Consider the following 24,691-nt stretch of genomic DNA (forward strand, 5'->3'; position numbering starts at 1 on the left):
AGCACGGTCTGTGTTACAGGATGTTTGATGTCATCTACTGCAAGTGCCGAAGTCTGAGTACCATGTAGTACAGTCGCTGTGTAAGTAACAGGTAAGTAAAGAGGAGGCTCAGAGTACCTCAGCGCGCGACTTCTAAGCGCCCATTAGGTCACACAGGCCTCGCCATCCTCCCAGGACACGTCCCTCGGATTATTGTGCTCTAGCGTCCTCCCTCGAACCTAAACATCATCTCTTACCCCTCTCTCGCTTCCACCATTCCTTTCCACCAGTCTCGCTGAACCTTACCCGCTGCTTTAATCATATTCTTATTGTGCCTCATACCATGCCTGTCCAAGACCGGACGAACGAATTCCGGGCATGTGTAGAATCCATACGCAACCGGTCTTCCTTCCCTCAGCGCGGCGCGGAGGCAAAGCAGCGCTTGTTGACGAATGGCAAGGGTCCGGAGAGCAAGTCCGAGTTCAGTCGGACGGCGTCGTCCATTGCCAAGGATATCAGCAGCACGACGATAAAGTTGGGGAAGCTGGCGCAACGTGAGTAGTTGGTTTGCGAAGCTTGTGAATCTGACCTCATTATTCGAAGTGGCCAAGAGGAAGACCCTTTTCGACGATAGACCAATAGAGATTAGCGTACGTGCTCTCCCAACATACCATCCTATGCCCGAGGTATCGACGCCATGCTCGTCACCAGGAGCTTACCTACATCATCAAACAAGACATTGCGAACATCAACAAGCAAATAGCCTCGCTGCAGGCATACGTGAAGCAGCGCAATGCCCAGAACAACAAGTCGCCGGAGGGGAAGCAGCTGGACGAGCACAACCATAACGTTGTCATGCTACTGCAGAGCAAGCTGGCCGATACCAGTATGACGTTCAAGGACGTTCTGGAGGTTCGGACGCAAGTGAGTGCCCTGCTTGCTATGATACCACTCGTAACCAACTCCACTCGGCCGTAGAACATGAAGGAGTCGAAAGACCGGACGGAACAGTTCATGCACTCGACGTCAGCGGCAGCGAGTCAAGCGCCTTCAAGTACGTCGCCCCTCCGTCGCGTTACAATTTCTCTGACGGGCCACGACTACAGACTCGCTCCTGTTTGGAAACTCACAGCGTCAGCAAGACCCAATGGGTGACGGTACAGCTCTATCTCCACGGTTGGACATCAAGGGCAAGGGCCGTGCACAGCCTAATAGCGATATCCTCGCCCTTGATTTGGGCGCAGCGGAAGAAGGGCAGGGTTCGGCGACGGGCGATGCGTTCATGCAGATGCAACTGGTAGAACAGCAGGTGCGTGGCATGCGGCCATTGAAACTGAATTTCGCTCACAGTACTGGCTACAGGATAACTACATTCAGTCACGGTCTACTGCGATCGAGTCCATCGAGTCTACCATTGCGGAGCTAGGGCAGATCTTCACGCAACTAGCACAGATGGTTGCGGAACAACGGGAGACGGTACAGCGGATCGACGCAGATACGGTGGACATTGCATCGAATGTCAGCGGCGCGCAACGAGAACTGCTCAAATACTATGCCAGCATATCGAGCAACCGATGGCTAATGCTGAAGGTGTTCGGTGTTTTGATCGTATTCGTGCGTCGTCCTCCGTGTCTCGAGGCGAAAGGCTTGCTAACGACGACCGACGCCAGTTCCTCATCTTCATTCTTGTTTCATGATCCTCCGGGTCTCCAGGACGAGCAGGCTCACTTATATATACCTAGACATGGACCACACTTCCCCTTCCTCTGGACGTACTTCGCAGCATTATGATACCGTAGGCCATGCAGAAAATAATGATTGCTCCAACATCAACCGACAGGGATCGCATTGACACCTGTGCCCAGCGCGCGTGGCGGACGCTTCCCTCTCTTTTTTGACTTCTTTGCCGCATCTTCGTCGTCTGGCTCTCCTATGGTCCATGTCCGTTTCTTCAAAGGAACTTGTTCGACGCCAGAGGTCGCTGAATATCGCTGTGGCCTCGGTACATGCATCGAGCCTGCATCCACATCCGCTTTAGGTTTCTTGGTCTCCTTCTCGAGACGTTTCCGCTGCAGAAATCAGGAGCGTAAGATACGCGGAATCTTGGGGATTGAACGAGATGCACGCACCCTCTGTTCGTGAAGCTCTTTGTTGCGCTTCTTCACCTTCTCTATACGAGTCTCACTCTTGCCACCGCCCCCCGCTGTGAGTTCCACATTGATCATGCGCCCATCCAACTCGGACTGGTGTAGCTTCAGAGCTTGTTGGAGTGCACTCTTTACCGTGAACTCCAAGAACGCACAGCCCTTTGACTTTGTGGCTTGCCTGCCATTCGGCGTGGCTTTCTGTGTAAGCAGTCGCACTGTAGGTGGTGGGTCTACAGCGACGATCAGCAGACAGCGCAGGGTGAAGCGACGTGGGACGCACCGCACGCAGAGAAATGTTTATCTATCGCTTCCTTGGACGTAGTGTACTTCAAATTCCCTGTATAATCGTTAGCTGACTAGTAGTATCATCACATTCTTCTCTGTAGACGTACCGATAAAAAGGATAAACCGCTGCTTTGTCTTCCCCTTCCCCTCACCGTCCTGCTCCCCTGCTTCCTGTTTGATCCCGTCGGCGACAGCAGCGCCATCTTCGCCGTCAGCGACCCTCCGCTTCTTTTTCTTCTGCTTCTGCTTTGCGCCATCGTCGAGCGCCGCTTCGCCCTCCTCTTCCCGCTTCCGTTTCTTAGGCTTCGTAGACTGATCGCTGCCCAGAACGCCCTCATCCTTCGCGCGTGCTGTAGCTGCATGCCGCGCAGGTTTCGCCTCATCCTCCACAGCGCCAGCCGCACCTTCAGCCTCCAGAGTATCTTGCTCTTCGAGGACAGGAACATCGTTGTCTTCGTCTTCGTCTTCTACCTTTGCCTTGCTCTTGCCCTTGCGCTCGCGGAAGGCGAGCGCTTTCTTCTGCTTCTTGGTGAGCTTTTGAGCTGAGCTCATTGGAGACCCGCGTATGATGAAGAGGGTGGTATTTGAAGGGACGCGCTGGACCGGCGCAGCGATGACACAAGCGCAGAGCAGAGAGCAGGTTATGGCAGGTGGCGGATGAGAATGCGGAGGAGTGATCGAGGAGAACTGATCCGTCCTTCGTTCCCACGTGGGCGCGTGACAGGCCAAGGTCATCCGAATTCATCGTGTGCGATCCACAGGTCCACTCAATATATGTACAGTGCCTCCACGCGATTACTGGGCCTCGGTGGATTCAAGACGAGAGACCCATCGCTGGCTTACTGACCCAACTGCAATGTAGAAGGAGATATGCGAGAATGAGAGAGATCTACCACAGTGTGCGTGCGCAGAGATACACGAAGATTATGTGAACAGCATATTACACCTCTAATCCATTTCCGCCCCACCGGCTACTTGGCTACATAGAGCATGACTCACGCCCAAGGATCAGCCAGGACGGACCGTAGGCACCATGCCACTGGCTCATCATTGCACCGCGAGCTTGTCATACTGCACGCCTCGGATGTTCCCTCCTCGCATCGAGGCCTTCACGTTCTGTAGGAACTGCTCCCGATTCTTGCGCAGCTCCTCGGCGGCATCTGGGGCATGGATTCGTAAGCCCCCGCATAGACCGATCATGACGCATACATACCTTTGTTCAGTGGATCGTCCGCGTTGGGCTCGAGAAAGAGGTATTGGAGACCGACGAGGACAGAGTTCAGATTAAGCACGGGCTTCCAATCCTCTCGCAAGATGTTCAAGCAGACATTGCCCTCGAGATCAACATTCGGATGGTAGATCTATGATGTGCACACCATATGTCAGGGTAATTCTCCGCGGAAAGTAGACGAGACGCCGGGACTTACGGTTTGTGTGCATTTGACCTTTGGAGGCTCATGTGGATAATTGGTGTTGATGTTCACGGAGAACACAAATGCGCCACCTTTGTACATGCCTGGTGTCTGCTACGTCAGCAACCACATACTTGTGGAGGACCCTGGGCTATCCCCCACCTTCATCCGGAGTGATAGTGAGTGTGAAGTTAAGGAGATCAGCAGGATCTGGGAAGTGGGTCTTCATCGTTGACGATAGCTCCAGCTCTGTGAGGTCTATGGAGTCCATTCATGGATTAGATTCCAAACACGCTTCCGGCAAGCCAACCTCACTCACCCTTCTGTACTCGGATCTGCGCTGCACTAGTCTTTGGCTTCCTCCTCGCCGCCGCATCCTCGTTCTTCTTCATGCTCCATATCTAGCAATGCAGACAGTGATTCAATGGCATTGGAGTCAATACTTATTACAACACACCTTAATCATGTTGAGGGCTCTACTGTGCACAAGGGTGTGGCTGTAGCGGCTCGCGGTAAGTGCGCGACTCGAAGAAGCGCTGGGATTATGTGCCTGTACCAGATCACGTGGAAGACGCGATCGCCCATCAGTCCGTCCGAAAAAGGAATCTGTCTCGGTGCTTCCGACTCGCGCGCCTCCTGCCTCGCCTCACGCGCTCACACCGCCTCTGCGTTCTAAGGCTCATCGCCCCTCCAGCCAAGTTACACTAGAACATGTCTATGCCGACACTGCCAGTCATCGACCTAGACGTGTATCTCAGCGAGCCGCCGCGTTCGCAGGCGGTGGCAGAGGAATGCAGGAAGGTATTTGGCATCCTACTGTATACTTGAGTCTTCGCCTCTGATCCGTGTGGTAAGGCTGCAGACGCGTTGATCACGCACGGAGCACTTTTGCTTCACGACTCACGCGTGTCGGAGGATGACAATAGCACATTCCTTGATTTGCTCGAGGTTTACTTTGCTCAACCTGAGGCCGCTCTCAAGCAAGATGAACGTCCGGAATTGGGGTATCAGGTAGCTCAGAGCACTGTATCCGATGACTATGTCTCTGAGGTATTTGTGTATAAGGTTGGAGTTACACTAGAAAACACGGAGAAGCCTAAGTGTGCGGTCGACGAGCCGTGTCTGAACGTTATCGCACGCCTCGAGCCTGCAGAACGGCCGCTGGACATCATGGCCCACAGCCCCGACCCCAAATGCAGGTTCTTCTGGAAGATGAGCGAGAAGCCGCCGTATGAGACTGCTTACCCTGGACTGAATGCTCCCAACGTCGTCCCACAAGCGGATAGCATCCGGGACAGGTGGACCCCAATCATGGAGAAGTGGGGTACATCGATGAAAAATGCGTACGTCCTGTTACCTGTATGGTCTGAAAAACGTGGTGCAGGAATAACCTTTCTCTAGCGTTGAGGATGTGGGCGAATTGGTATGCATCGGACTAGGACTGCCCCGGGAGACGTTCAGAGACGCTGGACGCTATGGGTATGTCAGCTATCCACGCCTCGAAGGCCCACACTACTCAACCTCGTTGTGTCCAGCCCGCATCTCCTCGCGCCCACGGCATCGGATCTCGGAAAATATGGTCAGAAGGACACCATACTTGCCGGTTTCCACACGGATCTCAACTTCCTTACCATCCACGGTCGCTCCCGCTATCCCGGTCTCAACATCTGGGCACGGAATACTGGGAAGCGTATCCCCGTCAAGTTTCCACCGACTGGCCGCTACCTGCTCGTGCAGGCGGGCAAGCAGCTGGAACACCTCAGTGGTGGCTTGATCAAGGCCGGTTATCACGAGGTGGTGGTAAATGAAGCCACACTGGAAGTGCGTGTTGCGCTGCACTCAGGCTGTTGGTTCGTGGTGCTGACTGTGTCCACTCACCCACTAGGCTGTGGAACGACGGAAGACACAATTCCCGGACCGTCCACCGATCCGCATCTCGTCCACATTTTTCTGGCATTTGTCATCGGACTACGACCTGGCTCCCAATCCATCGTTGTCAGCTCGTGCAAAGGCTATCAGAGCGGATACAATCAACCTCGGAAAGGTCGATCTGGATGAGACCGCCTACGAGCCGATGAAGGTGGGACAGCAGGTGCAGAAGTCAGTATTCGAGTCGCGTGTCCGATACGGCCTGTGCTGACTCTGCATCCCAGTGAACTGAGGCACATCGCATTACTAGCGTGAGCAGTTGCATCAAATAAGTCTGCTGAATCGTCCGTTGCGTTCCGATTTACTGGGTGGATGTATCAATTGGGTTGATGTGTTGTACTCTATGTGATGCAGGGTTGAACCATGTGTACTCTAACGCTACAGTATGTTGAATGTCTACCAATGCAATGACCGGAGTTGAAATGCCAGTCGAAGGAATGAAGTGGCGGACGATGAAGCCCGCCTTAAGCAATGTGCCCCGATGTACATAAGAATAAGATCCACTAGACAGCGTTATGACGAGGACCCTCACGAAAACTCGACCTCCCCAAACGCTCGAATGACGCTCTCGACTTTCACGATCATCTCCTCCCACTCGGCCTCGGGGTCCGACAGCGCCGTTATGGCACCGCCCGCACCGAGCGTCCACTGCTCCGTAGTGGCCCCGACCCGCGTTGAGGAGTCCTTCTGTGCCGCAGAACACGCAGCGCCCGAGGCGTGTTTGAAGCAACTACGGATCGTCACGGACCAATCCCCGCCACCGCCGACGTCCCAGTACCCGAACACCCCAGAGTAGATGCCCCTGGGGTGATCTTCGAGCGTACGCAGGATCTCCACGCTACGCTTCTTCGGCGCGCCCGTCATACTGCCAGGCGGTAGGCTCCTGCGCAACACCTCCCACCCGAGGTCCATCTCCCGCGGGCCGTGCTCGCTGCTGGGGAGCTTCCCCTCGATGACGCTCACGAGCTGCCAGACGGTCTTGTACTCCTCGACCTTGCAGAATTGCTGCACCGCCACGTCCTCGCCGACGACGCCGTGGAGGTCGTGCCGGATGAGGTCGACGATCATCAGATTCTCGGCGACCTCCTTGACGCTGCCTGAAAGGGCCTGCTCCGCGACGGCGCGCGTTATCCCAGGCGCCTTGCGCACGGTGCCTTTGATGGGGCGGAGCTGGCAGGTTAAATGCGGGGGTCTGGAGTAGGAGAGGAAGCGCTCCGGGGAGGATGACAAAAGTGTTGATGGGTGAAGACGGATGTAAGCCGAGTGTGGTGCAGCATTGCGTGAGCGTAGGACCTTGTATAGCTCCCACGACGAGCTCTTCTCAGGAGTACCACGGACAGCCTTCGGGACGGAGATGTGGGTGGGGGCGGTTAGACAGAGTTCGTATGAGTCACCGGAGAAGAGGTACTCCTTGGCTTCGCGGATGCGAGAGATGTACTGCCCGCGGTCTGGCAGAGTCACCACCGGTGGCAAGGTCGTGGTGCTCTTCCGCCGACGTTTGGCGGGGGACGTACGCCTGCTCTCCGGGTTTGAACGAGGGCACTCCTTGACGAGCAGTGACATCTCCTGCACCCAAGCCTCGTCATCCGGTAGGAGTGTCTGGATGTATACCTTCCCCGAGACGGTGTCGATGACAATGCTTCGCTCGACGAATACCAGATTGACATCAGGGTTGCGACAAGAAGTGTTACAGGCTTCTTGAGTCGGACTGGGAGACAAAGTCTCGGTGCCAAGCTCGTAGCTCAAGTAACCGACCAACCCACCCCAGAAGGGAACTTCCCTGATACCACCCTCGGCTCTCCTTGTTCGCATGAAGTCTGCAAGCCAGTCCCATGCAGGGGAGGCTCCGAGATTCTCGGATCGTGCAGCGCCATTCTCGTGTACGTCGATGTGGTCGCGACCCAAGTAATGGGTGATCTTCATAGAGGATGCGGTCAGACACCCCACGACAGAGAAACGGCCAGGTTGAGCTGCTGAGTCCAGTAGAACGAAATCTGCTGACTCGTCCTGTACACCCAGCTTCTCGCAAATGCTGATGGGCATAACGCCGGGTACCTCGACAACGCCAGTAGTCACTCTCGAAGCCGAGGCCGTTGATAAGTGACGAGGGAGCTGAGGTGGCGGCCATGATGGTCCTAGAGTGCGTTCCGCCGCGGCATTCCAAGGGCGGACTGTACGACGCTGCTTGTTTGTCCAGGCCGCAGCGAGCTGCCAGAAATTGCGGAGAACATCCGCGCCTCCACCTTCCGTGCGTACAGATTCCGGGTGGTATTGAACAGCCCAGAATGGCTGGGTCCGATGCTTCGCAGCCATGACCACCTTCCCGTTCTCCTCTCCGTCATCGGCCCATGCCAGAGCCTCAACGGTGTCGCATCCGTCAGTCGAGACGTGCAGAGAGTGGTAACGCACGGCGGCAACGTCGCCGACGCCGGAGAAGATGTCCGTGCCGCGATGTTGGATTGCGGAGATTTGTCCATGTTTGACGACGTTCAGTCTGCGCAATTCGGCCCCGAACTCGATCGCAAAGCTCTGCAGACCCAGGCAGACACCGAAGACGGGAAGAATGTGATCGTCTGGAAGTCTCCATATGTCGCGGACAACACCGACGTCGCTGTCATTGTCTGGGGATCCTGGCCCAGGACCCACGACAACCGCGGAGAAATGTTCAAGGTAAGGACGAAGTTCGTCAATGGTCAGATCGTCATTCTTGATGATATGAACGTGGCAGTCAGGTATGGATGTCCTGCAAAGCGCCGCGAGACTACCGGACAATCATTCAGCGAAAGCGGACATTGCCCGGACTAGGCTTACTTGTAGGTGAAGGAATCGTATGAGTCGATGAGTAGGATGCGAGGTCCGGCAGCGGGCGTAGTGACTGTCATGCTGAGGGGCGAAAGAGAGGGTGAAGGAGCAATAAATTAGAGAAAGCAGAGAAAAAGAGCAGTCATGGACGGTGCGACGCAGTGGAAATGAGCAACTCCCCGGGAGGCCACGGCCCAACTCGGCGGATGGGACTCAGCTGCAAAATCTCGATCGCGCCATGTCACGCTTTGCTTTCCGTCGCGTGACAGACGCGGTCAGTCACATCACGCCTCCGCTCCTTTGAGGCCCGTCGGAGCGGCAGTCCCATGCTGCCTGGGTCACACAACAGCTCCTGGAGCACTGATCGGTACGTTTTTGTGTGTGATATGGCCTTGACATGTTGCGAGCTGAGCGAGTGTACACCGCAGGCTGCACCCGTTCCAGTTCGCGGACAAAAACACTCCGAGTCGGAATGCCCATACTACAGGATGAAGATGCGTCCCAGGCTACGTTCAAGGCGGTATGTAGAGCCATCCCATCACGTACCTCTCATGCTAATCATGGCTACAGCTGAAAAATGTATGCGTGCCTCTCATGGGCAACTCGCAGCTCTCGCCGACGTCCACGCCGGTGGTGTCAAAGTTACTGGCGGAGCTCATTGCCATCTTGCGCCAGGTGGAAGCTTCAAATGCCGCCCTACGCCCGTCCATCATATCGTATATCTTCTTCCCTTTATCTACCATCATGCGCAGGAACACCCTCTCCTCGATCCCCGACCAAATAATGGAGAAGGTTTTTATCGTGCTCAGTATTATATGCGAGAGCTGGTGGTGGGACTTCGACGAAACAACGTGGGAACAAATCTTTATGCTGTGCGGTGCCGTCCTTGGAGGTATCGATAGCAAGGGGAAGGGCAAGATGAGGGACGAGGAGACGAGAGAAGCCGCCACCCGTTGCCTATACGCCTTGCTGCGCGAGCGAACCCCGGAGGAAGATCCTGTTGGTGTCGTCGTCCCTCCACGCAGCGAAAGGATTCTTGCGAGGTTCCGGTCGCACGCGAGGACCAAGACGTTCATTCCGATCCTGGGTCAGACAGTCAATTCGCTTCTGTCCACGGCTGAATCGTCGCATATCCCGTTACAAAAAATCTCGCTCGAGGTTCTTCGTGTACTCACAGAACTCTATCTCCCGGAAGACTTCGTGCCTTCCGTCCTTCCCGGGGTGATCAGCGCAACAAGTAAAATCGCGCTGGGCGTCGACTCGCACAAGGGCTGGTCGAATGGCGATATCGTCTCTGCGGCGCTTGGTGTCATGCAAATTGTCATCGTCCAATCTGTCGGCGATGAGGTCTGCCTTCGACACGGGGCTGTACGGAGTCTGGACAGCCTAGAAGACTTGCTTGCAGCGGCAGATAACTCGAGTCAGGAAGTCCCGCCCGTCACTGCGCCCTCGCCGTACTCTACGGTCCGTACGGAAAATTGGCTGCGTGGGACAGCCTCGCAGTTGCACATTGCCATGAACGCGCTCGCGCCCCTTGTGAATCACCCAACACCATCAGCTACGCTCGCTTTGGCCTCGTTCTCCGAGGCCGTCCTATCCGCGACTACATTGACCGTGCCGCAGTCTCAGGGTCTTCTCCTATCCTTCCTCCTCTCGCTATCCGGGTCTCAATACACCAATGTCGCCAGTAGAGCAAGCGCTGCACTGAGACGCCTCCTATCCCCTACGTCCAATGCCCGACATTCCCTCCTTCAAGCGCTCTTGCACATCTCTAGAGACAGCTTGGCATCCCTTCCCAGACTTATCGCCGCGCATTCAGACTCGAAAGTCGAGCACCTCGCCAATCTTGTCGAGAGTGTCTGCAAATTGGCGATCACCACCGACGCCGAACGCCCCGGGATCAGTGTCATCAGCACCGGTGTCGGGAAGCTCCTCGGGCCCACTGGCGGGATCGAGAAGTGGGGTTGGAGCCTGCTCTCAGTGTTGGTCTTCGGCGACGCACCGATCACGGTGACCAGGACTCATGGGGCCCAAGGGCTGCTGGAGACCACTGAAGACACGGGGTCGATTCCGTTCCCGCCCTTGGTTCTGAACAACGTCACGTCTCGCGCCGCGCATTCAGCGATAGAGCGGATGCTCCGCGCAATGGGTTCTGCTGCCGGAGACGACGGCTTGTTTGCTGTCGAATGGTTCCTGGGTGTGGGCCAGAACGGACGAGGACCACCAGCAGTGTCTGCATTGTGGTGTGCTTGTAGACTTCTGGAGGGCGTGGCCGGGGTCACCCTGGATCTGGCCGCATCTCTCGACCGCTCCCCGACGCATACACGTAGTAAGCGTCTAGAGAAACTGGCCCGAGGGATCGCAAAGAGAGTTGCAGAGTCTTGGACGGACTTCGACGATGAAGAGGTTCTACAGCAGCAAGATAGCAAGCCACCGGGCGCCGACGAGGATTCTGTGCTCGTAGAGCACGTCAAGGGCTTCCTGACCATCCGTGCCACGGTCGACTCGGAGTCGAAGCCGTCTCGACCAGCTCGCCCACGTCCGGCAGATCAGCTCTTATTGCACAAAGCAGTCTCACTGCAACTGCTTTCCATCACGGCCGGGATTCTGGAGGCCCGTTTTGCTTCCTTACTACTCCACACACTCTATCCCATCCTGCACTCCGTCGTCTCGGAGTCGCCGCTCGTCTCCACCACCGGCATGGCGACTCTGAACTTCGTCGCGACCATTACCTCGTACGCTTCCCCGGCCAACATGCTACTTTCCAATTTCGACTACGCTCTCGACGCCGTCTCACGCCGTCTCAGCCGTCGGTGGCTAGACGTCGATGCCACCAAAGTGCTGGTCGCGCTTGTACGCTTAGTCGGTCGTGATGCCGTGCAGAAGGCCGGCGACGTGGTGGAGGAGTGCTTTGATCGCCTAGACGAATACCACGGGTACGAAGTCATCGTCGACGGGCTCATCGAAGTTTTATCAGAGGTCGTGAAAATTGTGGAAGAGGACGACGACAACAGATTTCATAAAGGGCCGAAGGCGACTGAGCCCCCTGCTCCTCCTGACGATGCGCACATGGAAGCCTTCTTCAAATGGTACGCGCATAGACATGACCACGTCGAGGAGGAGCACGAAAGTTCGCGTGATGATTCCTATCCTCGAGAAGCCTGGGGCAAAGCCGCTGACGCCGGAGGACAGACGGAACAGACAGAACCTGTTCCAGATCCAACCGCGGAGCCTCCGCCGACGCCTTCGCAGGCCCTCACAAAACAAATTGTCTCGCGCTCACTATATTTCCTGACTCATGGGGCGCCCACAATACGGGCGAGGATATTGCTCGTGCTCAGCTCGGCTGTCCCGGTGTTACCTGAGTCTGCACTGCTTCCGTCGATTCATCACGCCTGGCCATTCATTTTGAACCGCCTCAGCGATCAGGAACCCTTCGTCGTCAGCGCGGCCGCAGCACTCATTGAATCGTTGTCCGCACATGTTGGAGAGTTCATGCACCGCAGGATCTGGGACGACATATGGCCACGTTTCCGGAAGATGCTGGAGAAGCTCCGGGCCTCAGACGCGGACAGCGCTCTGGCAAGGCGCGGATCGGGCGCGGTGGGCACCGAGTCGGCGTATACAGTCTCTCACCGGCTCTACCGATCAATGCTGAAGACGATGACTGCGGCCGTCGTGGCCGTTCGTGGCCAGGATTCTGCGCTTTGGGACGTGACCGTCTTGTTCCGCAGATTTCTGCAAAGCCAAGCGCACGAAGAGCTGCAAGCATGCGCGAGGGACCTCTACGCAGCCATCACTGTCAACAACGAAGATGCTGTGTGGTTGGTCCTGTCAGCCACTCAGGGCAAATCAGACCGCACGATGGATTTCCTATCGCAACCGAAGTGGGGAATCAGGGAGAATGTTCGCGCGGTCCTAGGGCCAGATGACAACGTCGGGGCCTAAAAATTCGAACGGACGTCCTCTACCAGTGCGATCTGTTGTCGCCGTCAAGACGCCGAGGATCGCCTACGGCCGGTGGCTAAATTGTATCTCTCCTCCTTCTCCTCCTACGATGAGGTACTCTTGTATGCCCGTAGCCACGCGTCAGGCTGGCGTCGCATGTCTCCGGAGAACCACCCCTGCTTCGTGAAACAATGCGGCGGAGGAGTCGTCCCTGAACAATGAACATTTGGATGCGGCGACGTGAGGCAATAGATCATTACTGACATCTTGTAACTCAAATTGTACACCACTTCTTTCACACCCGTCTGTATGATTTTGATGGTACACTTGAGGCACGGACATCTGTCCGGTGGGATATGTGAGGTGTCAGGCGACAGACAGAAGCGAGGCGGACGAACGTATTGCAGTAGAGCACTGCACCGTCTCCCACGCGCTCTCTGCCTGCCTCCAGCAGCGCATTCTCTTCCGCGTGGAGGCAGACACATTCGTCCGATGTTTCGCTGGCGCTGTTACACCGAGTGCATCCGCCTTCGTTGCAATTGAGCACACCACGTGGGGTGCCGTTATACCTGACAGCATCATGAGTGATGTATCGGCCCCGCCACGCATGCACCAACCCGGTAGCGAGGATGCGCTTGTTCCTGACCAAAATAGCTCCCACCCTGCGTTTCATACAATTGGATCTTCGCGAGGCGAGTGTCGCCAGCTGCATGAAATATGCATCCCATCCCGGTCTCATGCGTTCCGGGTCCAGGAGATCCAGTTGGTCTAGGTGGAAATGCAGTGCCTGCATCGAGTCGAAAGAATTGACGACGTGAAGGTTCACGAGGTGGTTCAGGTCGGATAGTGCAGGACAGCCTGCTGTCTGTTCGAAAGTCACCTTCCGTGGCGTCTCGAAGCCGGCGTCGCTCGTGCCGTAGTAGTGATTGTCATGTTCCCGAACAAATTCCTCCAATGAGAACCCTGAGTCCTCACAGCTATAAAATCATATTAGTATGTAGCTTTCGCTCAAGCGCCATCCCTACTTACCGTCTAAATCGGATTAGCAGAGGTGCGTCAACGGAGACGACCAGGAAGAACGGCCTTGTTGTAAAAGGCTCCAGTAGCTCCTTCGTCCGGAGATCCATGGTTACAAAATTTGTCCGCCAATACTTTGTCACATGTTGCAAAAGAGAAGCCGGCGAAGAGAAGACGAGGGGCCTCGTCAATGTGACCTGGAAGTCTGCGTCCGGAGCTGGCGAAGGAAGAGTGGATGTCGGCGGAGACATTTGCAGGAACGATAGCCTGTTGTCATCATAGCGGTAATTTGTGCGGATGTCGACCTCATCCGCTTCGGTATCGTACGTCGAGTCCCGATCGAGGCCATCCTCACGATTCTTCAAATGCGGAGAGCTGTTCGACTTGTATTCGCACAAATAGTATGTCGGACGCACCGTCAACGTGATGGAAATAAACCCCTTCCTGTTCACGAGGTACTGTACGACGGTCGATTTCCCTGAGGCGCGCGTTCCGACGATTGCGACGAACATGATGATCGGCCGGCTATGGTGAAAGAGAGTCAATCCAGCGGCTCGGCGGTCTATTACGGTCTTCACGCGAGTTCACACCACGCTAGCGCCTTTGACAACGCGCCGTGTGAGGCCGTGTGATAATGGTCAGTGTCTGATGTTGTTCAGGAGCAATGAATGGTGCTGCGTTTGGCTAGTGTAGTGGGATCTTCAGGCGAAGCAGTGGTCAACAGCTTGCACTCGACAGGGTTGCGTGATGGAGCTGATCACTGGTGCGAATCTGGATCTGAGATTCCCGAGCAAACCAACGATCGTGTACACGATCTACTCCGTTCATCTACGCGGTCTCAACTGCAGACTCGGACAACGGCTTGGTGAGCAGTATAGTGGCCCTCATAGGTCGTGCGATGTTGTACAAGTTCCATATAATTTACAAAACTGTCGTTGACAACGACTATAGTGCAAATTACGCCTCCGCCGCCGGGACCCCGGCTTTCTGGGAGCCCTTGATCCGTTCCTTCTTTCTGAGCTTCGCTGCGGCTCGACCTCGCGACCTCTGCTCTTTCGCAGCCTTCATATCCTTTGGCGCAGTAGTCCGTAACTGCTTAATATGCGTGGGGATCAATGATACGGTTGTGTCCATAGGTGCTGCCAGCCAAGACGCCGTCGGCGGCGGGATGTTTTCGAGAAGTGATGTAAGTTCGGATATGCTGGGTGCGTCAACCTGCAACGCAACAGCCATAGAGATTTTTCATTCAGGAATTGGACGGTACAATTATAGGCCACACTTACGTGCACCGCAACCACAGATATCCGTCTGAGACCGACCGCCTCTGCCAAAGACGCCTCTGCCCCTTTGGAGAGAGTCACCAGGTGGATGCCGTCCGTACCTTTTCCCATGCCGCGAGTGTTGCATGCAGCGACAACATGTGGTATATGTTGAAGAAGGGCGGGGGGAGATACGTCACCACGACAGACGAGAATGATCCTGGGTCGGTCATCTGATGGTGGCTCTTGTGTGGAAGAGGCGGACACAGTGGTGCGGGAATACGAGCGTGATGTCTTCTCCAATAACTTGGTAACTTCATTTATGCCGAACGTCAAATGATTGAGAACGTCAGGGCGTGGTTTGACAACATCGTGTTCGCCATCAGCAGTTACGCTGTCTGCTGTCTGAGATTGTTCCAAGGGGGCGGACCCAGCCACGATGCCGTCTACTACCCTGGGTTTATGTGCCCACCGGGGCCTTTTTGTAGCCCGCGTAGTAGTAGCGGCGCGAGATGATTTTCTTTTGCGACTGCGTATCTCACGTTCAACGTGATACTCCGAGACACCTTGGACCATGTCGATGAACCGAGCCAAGATGGCGTTCTGGATATTGATCGGTATACTTGGCCTGTGTGGTGTGAGAAGTGATTGTTGAGGACACGGCGTTCACGCACCATTGCACTCGAAATGGGTTGTCTAACACGCTCCGGAATACAACCTTCCGCTCAAGCGCGTCCTTAGCCTTTGCGCGGTTCGACTGGTTCGTGTGCGTTCGGACGAGCTTGTCGGCCATGGAGATAGTACACTCCGCGATCCCGGAAGAGGTATGTGGTTTGATGGCGGGACGAAAGGACGGCCTGGGATGTAGTCGCGACGGCGTGGTACCTGGTATCTTCGAGCCGATGCGTAGACGCTGGCGTGGTCCGGAGATGGGATCGGGCGGCTGTCGGGATGCACGAACTTGTTCTCGTGCACCACATAGCCGCTGGCACTGCTCGACCTCAATACCTCCCTCATACAACGCGTGCCTCAGCACTGAATACAGCCTTACTCCCAGAGCGTACGCGCCATGACTCCATGAGCCCGACGCCGACCTCCGATTTGCGCGATGACTGATGGACATTGCAGGCTGTCGGAGCCGTGATGAACTCGCGTCCAGTGCGCATCAATGGCTGACGCTGCTGCACGTAAGTAATCGAGCTACCTGGCTGCCATTATCGATCAGTTATATATCACAGGAGAACTGTCTCCGTCTCGGACGGAAGCCCAGGGGGTCGAAGTGTACCTCGATCGGATCGGGAGGGACCGACGGGAGGTGACCGGTGTGCCCGTGTCGTGGTCTATCGATATTGCGTGGTTGCACTAGCACTAACTCGCATTGAATTGATGATATAGAGCACAGCTTACCATGGTGCCATGCGGCTCCTATTAACAAATAGACGTGCACCAACGGTTGGCACGCCGGCTGCATTTGTCAGTGTCACGGTGCCAAGTTGAGAGAACCATGACAAACGAACCCCCACTGCCGTGTAAGCGTCCACCTTCCTCACTTGGATAGCGGCTGATGCATCCTCTGACAATCATATACCGCACTGAATGATGCGCTGGTCCCTCCAAAGCTTACCGTGCAGACCGGGTAGGTCGCGCCATCGAACGTCACGCATCGAACGTCGCAGCGATGGTAAGTGTGTTCTTCTTTCCCGAGGCGACACCACCAGAAACGGCGGGAACTTGCTGCTAGGCGCCTTGAGATATCTCGCAGCGCTATTGCCAAACCAGAAGCGTTTATTACCTGCGGGAAAGTCAGTCATTCCGTTCCGGAGCGCCAATGTTCGCTTATGCAACAGAGGCAACGGGCGATTGGCCCGAAGGCCAAGAAAGGAGGCTGTTGGGTACCGAGTGTTCTTCAGCCGCTTTAAGTCGCATCGTGTTTCTCTTACCAACGCGGCATGACCAGCGGAGCTACGTGGCACACGTCGCCCACTCGTCTCCTGTATGATACCGTGGTCGGTGCATCAAACCGGCTTTCTAGATTGCTTGCGAAGTGCGAACGCATCTGTTGCATCCAAAGTCCGTACAGCTTCGGCGGAAGATCAGGTTTCATCGCTGGATGTTTTGACTCAAACTCAGCAGCCACTAGTCGGAAGACTGGATCTACGCATATGGCTTCGCACATAACGCCCTACGGAGAATAGGATTTCATTGTGATGGCAAGTGACTCGGTATGTTATTGAATTGGGTGTCCGGACATGCATCATTCGGGCGGTGTTATGGTGGCGTCTGTCACCTTCCGTCCGTCGAGTATAAGAGAGAACAGACATGGTGTCCTGCCATTGCAAAGTGGTTCGTCTTGACCGTTGAACACGCCTGCTTCCGTACGTAGTCTCTGACCCGATCACTGACAATCCACTCACCACATGACGGCGTATAGAGTGAAGTACTGCACACGATCTGCCTAACGCAGCTCGCCGCTCCCCCCACTTCCGCATATATATAATCTGTTGCCCTTGCAGTCCCTAGACAGCCCCACTCTCGCCATGCCTTCCAACACATCCTCCCACAAGGTCGCGGTCTACACGTCTGCCCGGGACCTTCCTCAAGAGGTTTGGATCGCGTTCCACGAAAATCCGAGGAACGCGAACATCATGCTGCCCTACGCAAAGAAGGCGCGATACAACCCAGACCGTTATCCTGGTTCTGCTGGTTCGAACGTCTGGCTCGTCTGTTCAACGTCGGCACCAGGTTCTCTCACTGCATCAGTCGACTTCGTACTTTCTTGTACTGAAGGGTCACTCGGATCATATCCACTGTTCATCTTCACACCCATCCCCCTTTCCCAGCTGTCCGCTCAGTTCTACCTCCCTCGCCTTCGGAGCCTTGTCAAGAGGCTCCAACAGTCGGTACCTCCAGAACGGGTGTTCTCCATCTTCGCCCTCGAGCCCGTCGCCCGTGACTTCGCCTCCCTCTGGACGAAGGCGACTGGGATCTCGCTGGATAAGGACCCGGAGTACTACGCGGCAAAATTCACGTACTGCACCAAGACCACTTTACAGTCGGGCCAGCTCGCTCCGCTTCGCGATGTGGCTTACGACTTGAGGCCTGCTCGCGAAAGCGATCTTCACAATGTTGCTGAGCTGTGCAGTGGCTTCGCGGAGACGTCGGTACGCTCCTTCTATTATCATGTTGGTGTCTCCTGAGAACTCATCGCGTTCGACAGGAACCGTTTACATTATCCATGAGCAGAGCTACAACCGAGGCACGGTTGCTCATTCAAAGCGGACAAGTGTGGGTCCATGAGATATGTGCTCGCGGTCATGATCAGCGTCCAGAGATTGCGTCCATAGTCGCAGTCACGCGGACTAGCGACACCGTGGCGGGGATTACGAAGGTATTCACGAACCCGAGGTGGAGACAACGGGGGTGCGCCGAACGGCTTGTCCGGCACGTCTGCCAACAGTGAGCCGAATTGCAATATTGCCGTAGTCGGTGCCAAGTACTCACATGCCCCCCAGACTCCTCCAAACCAAAGAGAGCGTTGTCCTCTATGTGGCGCACAACAACCCCACTGCTGCGAAAGTGTACCGCAGAGTCGGGTTCGTGGGCTTATCTCAAAACGACGCACCCCTCGAAGGGGTCGATCCTTGGCTAGAGCTGGGATTCGACCAAAAAAAGGTCCAGCTTGGACACTGGTAACGGATAATCACGGGCAATGAATCGTACTATTTAAGTTTTCTGCTTACTCTTCTTGCATAAAGTCTCCGCTTCGTTACCAGTAGTAGTCGGCCAATAATTAGACTCAATGCGTTCAGATAATGTAGCAACAATATTGTGGAGTATACACTACTTACAGTGCCTATAATCTTCAATGACTATCGTATATTGCTCCCAAGAATATTCTACCGCCTCATTATGACCCGTCGCTCAGGTCGCCCCACTCGGCAGCCTCAAGCTTGTAATCGTGAGCTACTTAGTGGTTGTTGAATGCGATTTGATAGGCGCCCAAATAGTTCCGCGCACTTCGTTCACTGTTACTCCCATCACGCTGACCGTCCCCGACGCACTCATGAAGCTGCAGACTCCAGATTTACCGGGTAAGAAGGTCCTTTCGACTTAGCATAATTTCTGCCCGACAGAGGAAGCCATTCAGTCGCGCTGATCTGCCGCGTCCGCGCATGACGAGCCATGGGTTCACTGTCATTACGTATCAGCCCGGTCCGCAACAGTGTGCTGGTCTGCCGCATTTCTGTTTAGGCCACGGCTTTCGTCCATTGCTCTCTCCCCCCTCGCTGATTCCCCATACGCCCTCGTCACCGATGGCTTCTGGGCTGGGTATTGCAGTCGACTCGGCAGCTGAGCCTCCTCACCACGTGGAACAAGGGCCATCCGGCTTACACCTGCAGGGACACTCTTCAGCGGCCTTCGGGAAAAATATATCGGAGTCTGCAGACTGCGTGGCTGGACCTTCGGATGCGGTACGCTCAGCAGCAGGAGTCCCCGAGCCAACGAGAGGCGCGTTCGGTCCTGCGTGCGAGGCAGCTACGGAAGGACTCACGGCGAGCACCTCGCGTCCCTCTCTACCGAGCCATACGAGCACGTCCTCCTCAATGAACACGGAGGCCGGGTTGTCTGGCCATTTCGTTCGGTCCGATACTCTCCTCAGTTTTGGTCGGTCTCAAACGCGGAATGCGGCCGAGCTAAAGGCTCTCATGGGCAATTCCAATTCTCGGTTGAAGGCTGGAGCGACGGTACACGTTGCCTCCAGAAGGACTGAACAAGGTTCCGATGACACGCAGGTGGACGCGGTCGCATTGGAACAGGCTAAATCACGAAGCCGAGTAGAAGTAGACATCGTCCTCGACAGCGATACCTTCGTTCAAGGTGGGTTCATGAAAGGGCATGTCAAGGTTCGGGTCCGCAAGCGGTCGAGGAAGGAAGACCACGTCTGCCTAGCTGATCCGAAGGTCCGCGTCATCGGGTTCGAGTGCATTCCAGGGCAGAGCGAGCGTCATACTTTCTATCAATGCGCTTCGCCGTTATCGACAATTACGGATGGCGTGGATCGCCTTTTCGATACGCCCACGGGCTCAGACGGCTTCGCGCGTGCAGTAGAAGGCCTTCACACCTTCCCATTTGCCATGCGCCTGCCCACGGACAGCAAATTTGGTGCCGCTAAGGGCGTACTAAACCTGCACTCCGGAGTAACTGTGCAATATATAGCCATGATGTAAGTTACCGATCCCGCTGCATCATTCTATGATCAGGCTCGAACGCATCCCTACAGTTCTATCAAAGTAAAAGACCCGAAGACAGAGAAAAGGTCCATCGCGCACTTCTACAGGAATTGCGAGGTTTGGCCACGACTTAGCGCCTCCATCCTTCTCGCCTCCGCCCCGAGACCGCTTCAAGCTACCACCAGCAAGAGCCTCGCTATGCTCAGCAGCGATAGGAAGGTCAAGCTCACGGCTCAGCTACATCGCTTGACTTGGATCGCGGGACAACGCTGCTACATTAGCGTCTCGGTAGCGAACGACACAAAGAAGATCGTGAAGACGCTCACGTTGACGCTCGTACGCTCGACGACGATGTTCAGACCTAGCCCCGAGCTGGATACTGGGCGTGCTCGCAGTGTCGATCCTGATGCATGCCAGACGACAACACTGCACAAGGTGGTTGGAGAGACCGTCTTGGAGATGGCTCAGTCGGGTACCAAGGGTCGCGCAAGTGCCAAGGGCTGGTGGACTGGGGTGGGCCCTGGCAAGGAGCTGTCGTTCTCGCATTACATCCTTATCCCAGTAAGTCCATGTCTTGCCTGTCTCAGTAGCATAGTGCGGTACTCATTCCCCATAAGCCTGAAGCACTCTCCGTCACTCGGTCGCGTTTCCTCGAGGTCGAATACTCCATCCGTGTCACGCTCAGCGCGGGGTCACTCACTCCAGACGTTTACGTTACACTGCCTATCAGGGTCATCAACTTCCTGTCCATCGATCCTATCCCAAGCGAGCCCTCACGTTCGTTGCTCGCGGAGCCTGTGCATCCGCTGAAGCGTCGCCGTTCCATCGATGGCGAATTGGATCCAGTGCCGCGCGCATCTATATCGCGGACAGCAATGCGTGCAGATGGACTCGTCGACGCCGATGCCCACGATCCAGCTATCTTTCAGCAGCAGTCGAATCGTGGCTCGCCTCGCTCCGTATCCGATGCGTGGACGAGAGAGCATTCATTGCGCCTCACAAATCCTGACCAGGTGTCCTCCACAATCACAACCTCGGATAGCGACGCGAGCATGTATTCCTCGGACGAAAGCTGTCAATCAAGCATGGACGAACTTGCGTCCTCCTCAGAGACTCAGATTTCGCGTGGACTGGGCAATCTCGATCTTGAGGACCCTGATTCCGACGAGGAGGTTGGGTTTGTGGTTGGCTCTGCCCCTCTGGAAGACACGGAGGATCCCACGATTGCTGGGCCAGAGTACGGTTCCTCGCGTGCCATTGTACCGCGGCCCATGGGTCCGCGCTCCGGCAGCAGAGCCGGACGAGACAGGGGACGAGCACGCGACGTCCGCCCCATCCAAAGGCGGAACACGATCAATGTTGGTGCTCTTCCCCCAAGGGAATACAGGAATGTCCGTGATGAAACGGAGCGCAGGGCGAGGGAAAGCTTTGTCGAGGGCGTGAATGAACGACTTCTAGCTGCTACGTCACTTCGTGGCTTGCGCAGACGTGACAGACATGATCCAGCGGACTCCGTGCACAGCTCTGACGGCGCAATAACCGACATGGACGCTACCCCTCGCCTCGTCCAGGATCGCAGTGATATCCCCCAGGTATCAGTACGTCCTCTGCGCCCCTCACGCAATCCTGCTAGACGCACACCTGCTCCGAGTGGCAACGGAACCTTTCCTACTGGCAGTCAAGACTGCGCTGCTGTTGGCATGGGTACCGCAGTAGATGCTACATCTGTTTCCGGTTCGGCCTTTTCTCAACATTCGGTGCGGAGGTCGCGGGCACTACCTCGTCCCCCGGTGAACATATCAACAGCCAGTGTGGAATCTGGGCATATGGCATCAACAGCGCCCAACGCACCACCCGTGGGACCTCCAATCTACGACGGACCCTCAACTGTTGAGACATTTCCAATCGCTCGGTCTCAACAAGCCGTTTCCGTGACTGGAGGCGGTGGTTACGTGCCAACACCTTCCGATAGTGGTGTCGGTTGTCACCCGCCAGACATGCAATCCGTCTTCCACGTAGACACGGTTTCGCAGGAACACGACGGCACAGGCCTTCGCGGGAGAACCGTTCACGCCTTTGTTGGCAATGCATCGCGATCCGAATCGAGCTCGTCCGCATCCACGTCCAGCTCCGGGTACGATAGTGGCTACTCGTACGAGACGTCGATGACCTCGGTACACTCTGTGGACGACGGCGGGCGCCCGACGTCGACGGTGGGCATGCGGATGGCGGGCGCGTCCGAGAGCGCCGTCCCGGTGCGGGGGCGCATCGCTGTCAATGAATTTGAGGACCGCGTCAAGTGCGTGCGGCCCGTCTCGAGTGCGTTTGTGTAGTCCGGCCTAGACGGGGTTCGCGTGTGCATCGTGCGTCCGAGGTACGCCGCTGTCCCGTCGCTGTCTGTATGTACCACCGTATGGTCCATCCGTATGAATGACGAGCGTGAATTTGTCATGCGTGTTCTGTCAGCGGTGGGTTTGTCCAGCGGCGATGTGGTCCCAGCCCTGCGGTGTCCCTTCATCGAAAGTGGGCATGCGCGCATTTCTCCGTAAGTATAGAGGCATGTCCAGCGCTGATTCTCACCTCATCTACGACTTGTCTCCGACTCGGACACACGTCTCAGCGTCATTGTGCTACGCCAAGTGCCCACCAGTGGTAGCAGTGCTCGATTGGCATCTGCGGGAGAACACCCACTTGACGGCATCCCGCACTGCGGCTGCTTCCCTCGGAGCAAGGACACACGAGCTTGCGATGCGATGCTATAGAAGTTTCAGGTGTCTGTGGGGAATTCGTAATTCTGTCCGCAGACCATCGGAATTTCACTGGCAACTTACTGGGGGGCTGCCAAAAGGTTGGCGTCCGAACACAAGCACTTAATTAGACTCGCACCAGAACCGAGGGCCAGAACTTCCTTGTACTGCCATAAGCCCTTCTGGCGTGCCGGAGCCGGTAATCGTAGACTTCAAGCCTGGCGTCTCGCCGATATTCGGAGATCGGGGCCTCTGCACAAGCTTCAGCTAGAAGTCATTCACTGACCTTCGCTATAACATGTCAACGCTGCTCCTTGCGCAACGCGAAGCGACGGGCGTCGCGGTCCTCTGTACAGCGCACGATCCTATCTCGATGGGCAGTGATTGGTCCTGTCTGCGATGCTGCTTCCCCCGATTGCGAGTCAATAATGTCTCCGAAGCTTCTGCAGGTCTCCGATGAATCAACGAACCACGAAATAACGTATCATGCCTCCCTTTAGCTTCATGCATCAAGCGGCAAGCTTCATGGCTGGGACTTCTTCGGACATGAGTCACATTCAATTTATCAAAATATACACTTGCGGCTTGCGTGTAGAACACCGGTAGTCTCAGAATGTCCCCCAGAATGTCCCCCAAAATACAGAGAATGCGTACTGTGTATTGCGTGCGTAGTGTACAAATGATAATGCACTTCTATCCTTCCATACCAGCGTAGAACATTTCACTCGATGACAGTACCGCCGTTAATGTGGATGATCTGACCGCTGCATTGGGTATAGTATGTGAGCGATGGTTCAGATGCGAGAAGTGCACTACGTACCTGATGTAGCTCGAATCGGGCGACGCGAGGAAGACAAACGCAGTCGCGATCTCGACCGGCTGGCCTGCGCGTCCCATAGGAACCGTCGTCCCGAACGTCTCAATTGATTTTTTGGACATCGTCGCAGGGCTGTGAGATATTAGTTAGAACCTTCCCCGAGCACCTCGCAAGGATACAGGTAGTGGACATACATGAGCGGCGTCCAGATGGGACCGGGCGCGACGGCATTGCAGCGGATGCCTTTCTCTCCAACGATCTGATTGGAGAGTGCGCGCATGAAGCCGATCATAGCACCCTTTGTTGCTGTGTAGTCGATGAGCTCGGGATGACCGACAGCCATGTTGATGGACGCGTTGAAGTTGATCGTTGCACCTGGAGGCATATGCGGGATGGCCGCCTGCCCAGGCAGAGTCGTTCAGACCCAGGGTCGAGAGTGAGATAATGGGAGCATACATACCTTGCAGATGTAGAAGAACGAATGGAGGTTGGTATCGAAGGTGTTATGCCATTGTTCAGTCGGGAGGGTGGGGAGGTAGGTGTTGGCGTTCTGAGTTCCGTGATTGAGTACGCTTCGCGGATGTGAGTACTATCGCACATGCGGACAGGAGCTAGCATACTTACAGTGCATCGAGCTTTCCATGGAAGGCAAGATGCTTCTCAACCAGGACGATGCATTGCTCCTCCTTGCGAAGGTCGAGCTCAAGGCTCTGCAGTTTCACTTTGCCGTTCGTCTTTTTCTTGATCTCCTGCTCTGCGGCCTTTCCTTCTTCCCTCTCCTTCGTCGTATAAGTAAACGTGATATCGGCTCCCTCAAGTGCTACACTACACTTTGAGACATCCAGTTTCACAGATACGCGCATACATAGACTTACCGAAGAGAAGTGCAGTGGCCAAACCAATGCCACTGTCACCGCCAGTGACAATGACGCTCTGGCCTTCAAGTTTGTTGGCGGCCTTGTAAGGTTTGCCGTCCGCAGTGACATCGTTGAGAGGCTGAGGGTCGAGTTTGGCCTGCAGGCCGGGAGCAGAGCCCTGCTCCTGGAAGGGGGGCTTGTAACCTTTCTGGAACTGCTCAATGTACTTCATGTCGTCGTCGTGAATGTGGTCAATTATGA

General features: G+C 55.6%; 11 protein-coding genes across 11 annotated transcripts; 5 read left to right on the forward strand and 6 right to left on the reverse strand.

Annotated features, from left to right (window-relative positions):
- The first annotated feature begins 56 nt into the window (after nucleotides 1-56).
- C8Q71DRAFT_581416 (t-SNARE) lies at nucleotides 57-1,742 on the forward strand. Its single transcript, XM_047919499.1, has 8 exons — nucleotides 57-91; nucleotides 148-533; nucleotides 583-629; nucleotides 691-903; nucleotides 958-1,033; nucleotides 1,086-1,288; nucleotides 1,342-1,593; nucleotides 1,650-1,742. The coding sequence occupies exons 2-8, from the start codon at nucleotides 323-325 to the stop codon at nucleotides 1,674-1,676; spliced, it is 1,029 nt and encodes a 342-aa protein (XP_047779174.1). The 5' UTR covers nucleotides 57-91; nucleotides 148-322; the 3' UTR covers nucleotides 1,677-1,742.
- Nucleotides 1,743-1,808: 66 nt separating this feature from the next.
- Nucleotides 1,809-2,963, reverse strand: C8Q71DRAFT_857333 (uncharacterized protein; the record flags this gene model as incomplete). The annotated part of the gene is made up of 4 exons (XM_047927403.1): nucleotides 1,809-2,048; nucleotides 2,109-2,356; nucleotides 2,407-2,463; nucleotides 2,519-2,963. 4 exons carry the CDS (start codon nucleotides 2,961-2,963, stop codon nucleotides 1,809-1,811), a joined length of 990 nt encoding a protein of 329 aa, XP_047779175.1.
- Nucleotides 2,964-3,131: 168 nt separating this feature from the next.
- Nucleotides 3,132-4,333, reverse strand: C8Q71DRAFT_756475 (ubiquitin-conjugating enzyme/RWD-like protein). The gene is made up of 6 exons (XM_047923598.1): nucleotides 4,281-4,333; nucleotides 4,143-4,224; nucleotides 3,986-4,081; nucleotides 3,839-3,927; nucleotides 3,625-3,772; nucleotides 3,132-3,571 (listed from the first exon to the last, which is right to left on the reverse strand). Exons 1-6 carry the CDS (start codon nucleotides 4,287-4,289, stop codon nucleotides 3,459-3,461), a joined length of 537 nt encoding a protein of 178 aa, XP_047779176.1. The 5' UTR covers nucleotides 4,290-4,333; the 3' UTR covers nucleotides 3,132-3,458.
- Nucleotides 4,334-4,462: 129 nt separating this feature from the next.
- Nucleotides 4,463-5,999, forward strand: C8Q71DRAFT_756476 (Clavaminate synthase-like protein). Its single transcript, XM_047923599.1, has 6 exons — nucleotides 4,463-4,624; nucleotides 4,679-4,834; nucleotides 4,889-5,166; nucleotides 5,225-5,302; nucleotides 5,359-5,644; nucleotides 5,709-5,999. Exons 1-6 carry the CDS (start codon nucleotides 4,535-4,537, stop codon nucleotides 5,961-5,963), a joined length of 1,143 nt encoding a protein of 380 aa, XP_047779177.1. The 5' UTR covers nucleotides 4,463-4,534; the 3' UTR covers nucleotides 5,964-5,999.
- Nucleotides 6,000-6,280: 281 nt separating this feature from the next.
- On the reverse strand, nucleotides 6,281-8,634 carry C8Q71DRAFT_707464 (para-aminobenzoic acid synthetase; the record flags this gene model as incomplete). Its single annotated transcript, XM_047920564.1, has 2 exons — nucleotides 6,281-8,513; nucleotides 8,564-8,634. The coding sequence occupies 2 exons, from the start codon at nucleotides 8,632-8,634 to the stop codon at nucleotides 6,281-6,283; spliced, it is 2,304 nt and encodes a 767-aa protein (XP_047779178.1).
- Nucleotides 8,635-8,900: 266 nt separating this feature from the next.
- On the forward strand, nucleotides 8,901-12,472 carry C8Q71DRAFT_808903 (armadillo-type protein; the record flags this gene model as incomplete). The annotated part of the gene is made up of 2 exons (XM_047926028.1): nucleotides 8,901-9,074; nucleotides 9,125-12,472. Coding segments are annotated over exons 1-2 (3,471 nt in total), but the record flags the coding sequence as incomplete, so codon positions are not given.
- Nucleotides 12,473-12,572: 100 nt separating this feature from the next.
- On the reverse strand, nucleotides 12,573-14,282 carry C8Q71DRAFT_581596 (cytidine deaminase-like protein). Its single transcript, XM_047919500.1, has 6 exons — nucleotides 13,936-14,282; nucleotides 13,532-13,878; nucleotides 13,120-13,479; nucleotides 12,901-13,071; nucleotides 12,767-12,844; nucleotides 12,573-12,713 (listed from the first exon to the last, which is right to left on the reverse strand). The coding sequence occupies exons 1-6, from the start codon at nucleotides 14,029-14,031 to the stop codon at nucleotides 12,644-12,646; spliced, it is 1,122 nt and encodes a 373-aa protein (XP_047779180.1). The 5' UTR covers nucleotides 14,032-14,282; the 3' UTR covers nucleotides 12,573-12,643.
- Nucleotides 14,283-14,361: 79 nt separating this feature from the next.
- On the reverse strand, nucleotides 14,362-15,762 carry C8Q71DRAFT_756488 (uncharacterized protein). The gene is made up of 3 exons (XM_047923600.1): nucleotides 15,453-15,762; nucleotides 14,803-15,406; nucleotides 14,362-14,734 (listed from the first exon to the last, which is right to left on the reverse strand). The coding sequence occupies exons 1-3, from the start codon at nucleotides 15,569-15,571 to the stop codon at nucleotides 14,477-14,479; spliced, it is 981 nt and encodes a 326-aa protein (XP_047779181.1). The 5' UTR covers nucleotides 15,572-15,762; the 3' UTR covers nucleotides 14,362-14,476.
- A 1,346-nt stretch (nucleotides 15,763-17,108) lies between these two features.
- C8Q71DRAFT_581717 (uncharacterized protein) lies at nucleotides 17,109-18,692 on the forward strand. Its single transcript, XM_047919501.1, has 4 exons — nucleotides 17,109-17,153; nucleotides 17,210-17,939; nucleotides 17,996-18,234; nucleotides 18,291-18,692. The coding sequence occupies exons 2-4, from the start codon at nucleotides 17,316-17,318 to the stop codon at nucleotides 18,469-18,471; spliced, it is 1,044 nt and encodes a 347-aa protein (XP_047779182.1). The 5' UTR covers nucleotides 17,109-17,153; nucleotides 17,210-17,315; the 3' UTR covers nucleotides 18,472-18,692.
- A 399-nt stretch (nucleotides 18,693-19,091) lies between these two features.
- On the forward strand, nucleotides 19,092-22,342 carry C8Q71DRAFT_857341 (uncharacterized protein; the record flags this gene model as incomplete). Its single annotated transcript, XM_047927404.1, has 3 exons — nucleotides 19,092-20,002; nucleotides 20,060-20,570; nucleotides 20,627-22,342. 3 exons carry the CDS (start codon nucleotides 19,092-19,094, stop codon nucleotides 22,340-22,342), a joined length of 3,138 nt encoding a protein of 1,045 aa, XP_047779183.1.
- Nucleotides 22,343-23,477: 1,135 nt separating this feature from the next.
- On the reverse strand, nucleotides 23,478-24,662 carry C8Q71DRAFT_796462 (uncharacterized protein; the record flags this gene model as incomplete). Its single annotated transcript, XM_047925680.1, has 6 exons — nucleotides 23,478-23,520; nucleotides 23,577-23,705; nucleotides 23,768-23,973; nucleotides 24,034-24,145; nucleotides 24,198-24,393; nucleotides 24,449-24,662. The coding sequence occupies 6 exons, from the start codon at nucleotides 24,660-24,662 to the stop codon at nucleotides 23,478-23,480; spliced, it is 900 nt and encodes a 299-aa protein (XP_047779184.1).
- Nucleotides 24,663-24,691: the final 29 nt, after the last annotated feature.

The sequence above is a fragment of the Rhodofomes roseus genome, assembly GCF_022264815.1.
Source record: "Rhodofomes roseus strain CIRM-BRFM 1785 chromosome Unknown C8Q71scaffold_9, whole genome shotgun sequence".
In the NCBI taxonomy this organism is placed as follows: domain Eukaryota; kingdom Fungi; phylum Basidiomycota; class Agaricomycetes; order Polyporales; family Fomitopsidaceae; genus Rhodofomes; species Rhodofomes roseus.

Bases quoted from the DNA above. Each gene is read 5' to 3' on its own strand.
- C8Q71DRAFT_581416 (XM_047919499.1), top strand. From the start codon at position 323: ATGCCTGTCCAAGACCGGACGAACGAATTCCGGGCATGTGTAGAATCC. The intron at 630-690 runs GTACGTGCTCTC...GCTCGTCACCAG, and splicing joins ATAGACCAATAGAGATTAGC to GAGCTTACCTACATCATCAA. The intron at 904-957 runs GTGAGTGCCCTG...ACTCGGCCGTAG, and splicing joins TTCTGGAGGTTCGGACGCAA to AACATGAAGGAGTCGAAAGA.
- C8Q71DRAFT_756475 (XM_047923598.1), bottom strand. The intron at 3,928-3,985 runs GTGGGGGATAGC...AGCAGACACCAG, and splicing joins CACTATCACTCCGGATGAAG to GCATGTACAAAGGTGGCGCA. The intron at 3,572-3,624 runs GTATGTATGCGT...TCCATGCCCCAG, and splicing joins GGACGATCCACTGAACAAAG to ATGCCGCCGAGGAGCTGCGC.
- C8Q71DRAFT_756476 (XM_047923599.1), top strand. From the start codon at position 4,535: ATGTCTATGCCGACACTGCCAGTCATCGACCTAGACGTGTATCTCAGC. The intron at 4,835-4,888 runs GTAGCTCAGAGC...TTTGTGTATAAG, and splicing joins GTCCGGAATTGGGGTATCAG to GTTGGAGTTACACTAGAAAA. The intron at 5,645-5,708 runs GTGCGTGTTGCG...CTCACCCACTAG, and splicing joins TAAATGAAGCCACACTGGAA to GCTGTGGAACGACGGAAGAC.
- C8Q71DRAFT_581596 (XM_047919500.1), bottom strand. From the start codon at position 14,031: ATGTTCGTCGCAATCGTCGGAACGCGCGCCTCAGGGAAATCGACCGTC. The intron at 13,072-13,119 runs GTTGGTGCATGC...TGATGCTGTCAG, and splicing joins AAGCGCATCCTCGCTACCGG to GTATAACGGCACCCCACGTG. The intron at 12,845-12,900 runs GTTCGTCCGCCT...CCCACCGGACAG, and splicing joins GCAGTGCTCTACTGCAATAC to ATGTCCGTGCCTCAAGTGTA.
- C8Q71DRAFT_756488 (XM_047923600.1), bottom strand. From the start codon at position 15,571: ATGGCCGACAAGCTCGTCCGAACGCACACGAACCAGTCGAACCGCGCA. The intron at 15,407-15,452 runs GTGCGTGAACGC...CACACCACACAG, and splicing joins AACCCATTTCGAGTGCAATG to GCCAAGTATACCGATCAATA. The intron at 14,735-14,802 runs GTAAGTGTGGCC...GTTGCGTTGCAG, and splicing joins TATCTGTGGTTGCGGTGCAC to GTTGACGCACCCAGCATATC.
- C8Q71DRAFT_581717 (XM_047919501.1), top strand. From the start codon at position 17,316: ATGCCTTCCAACACATCCTCCCACAAGGTCGCGGTCTACACGTCTGCC. The intron at 17,940-17,995 runs GTACGCTCCTTC...CGCGTTCGACAG, and splicing joins GTGGCTTCGCGGAGACGTCG to GAACCGTTTACATTATCCAT. The intron at 18,235-18,290 runs GTGAGCCGAATT...CATGCCCCCCAG, and splicing joins GTCCGGCACGTCTGCCAACA to ACTCCTCCAAACCAAAGAGA.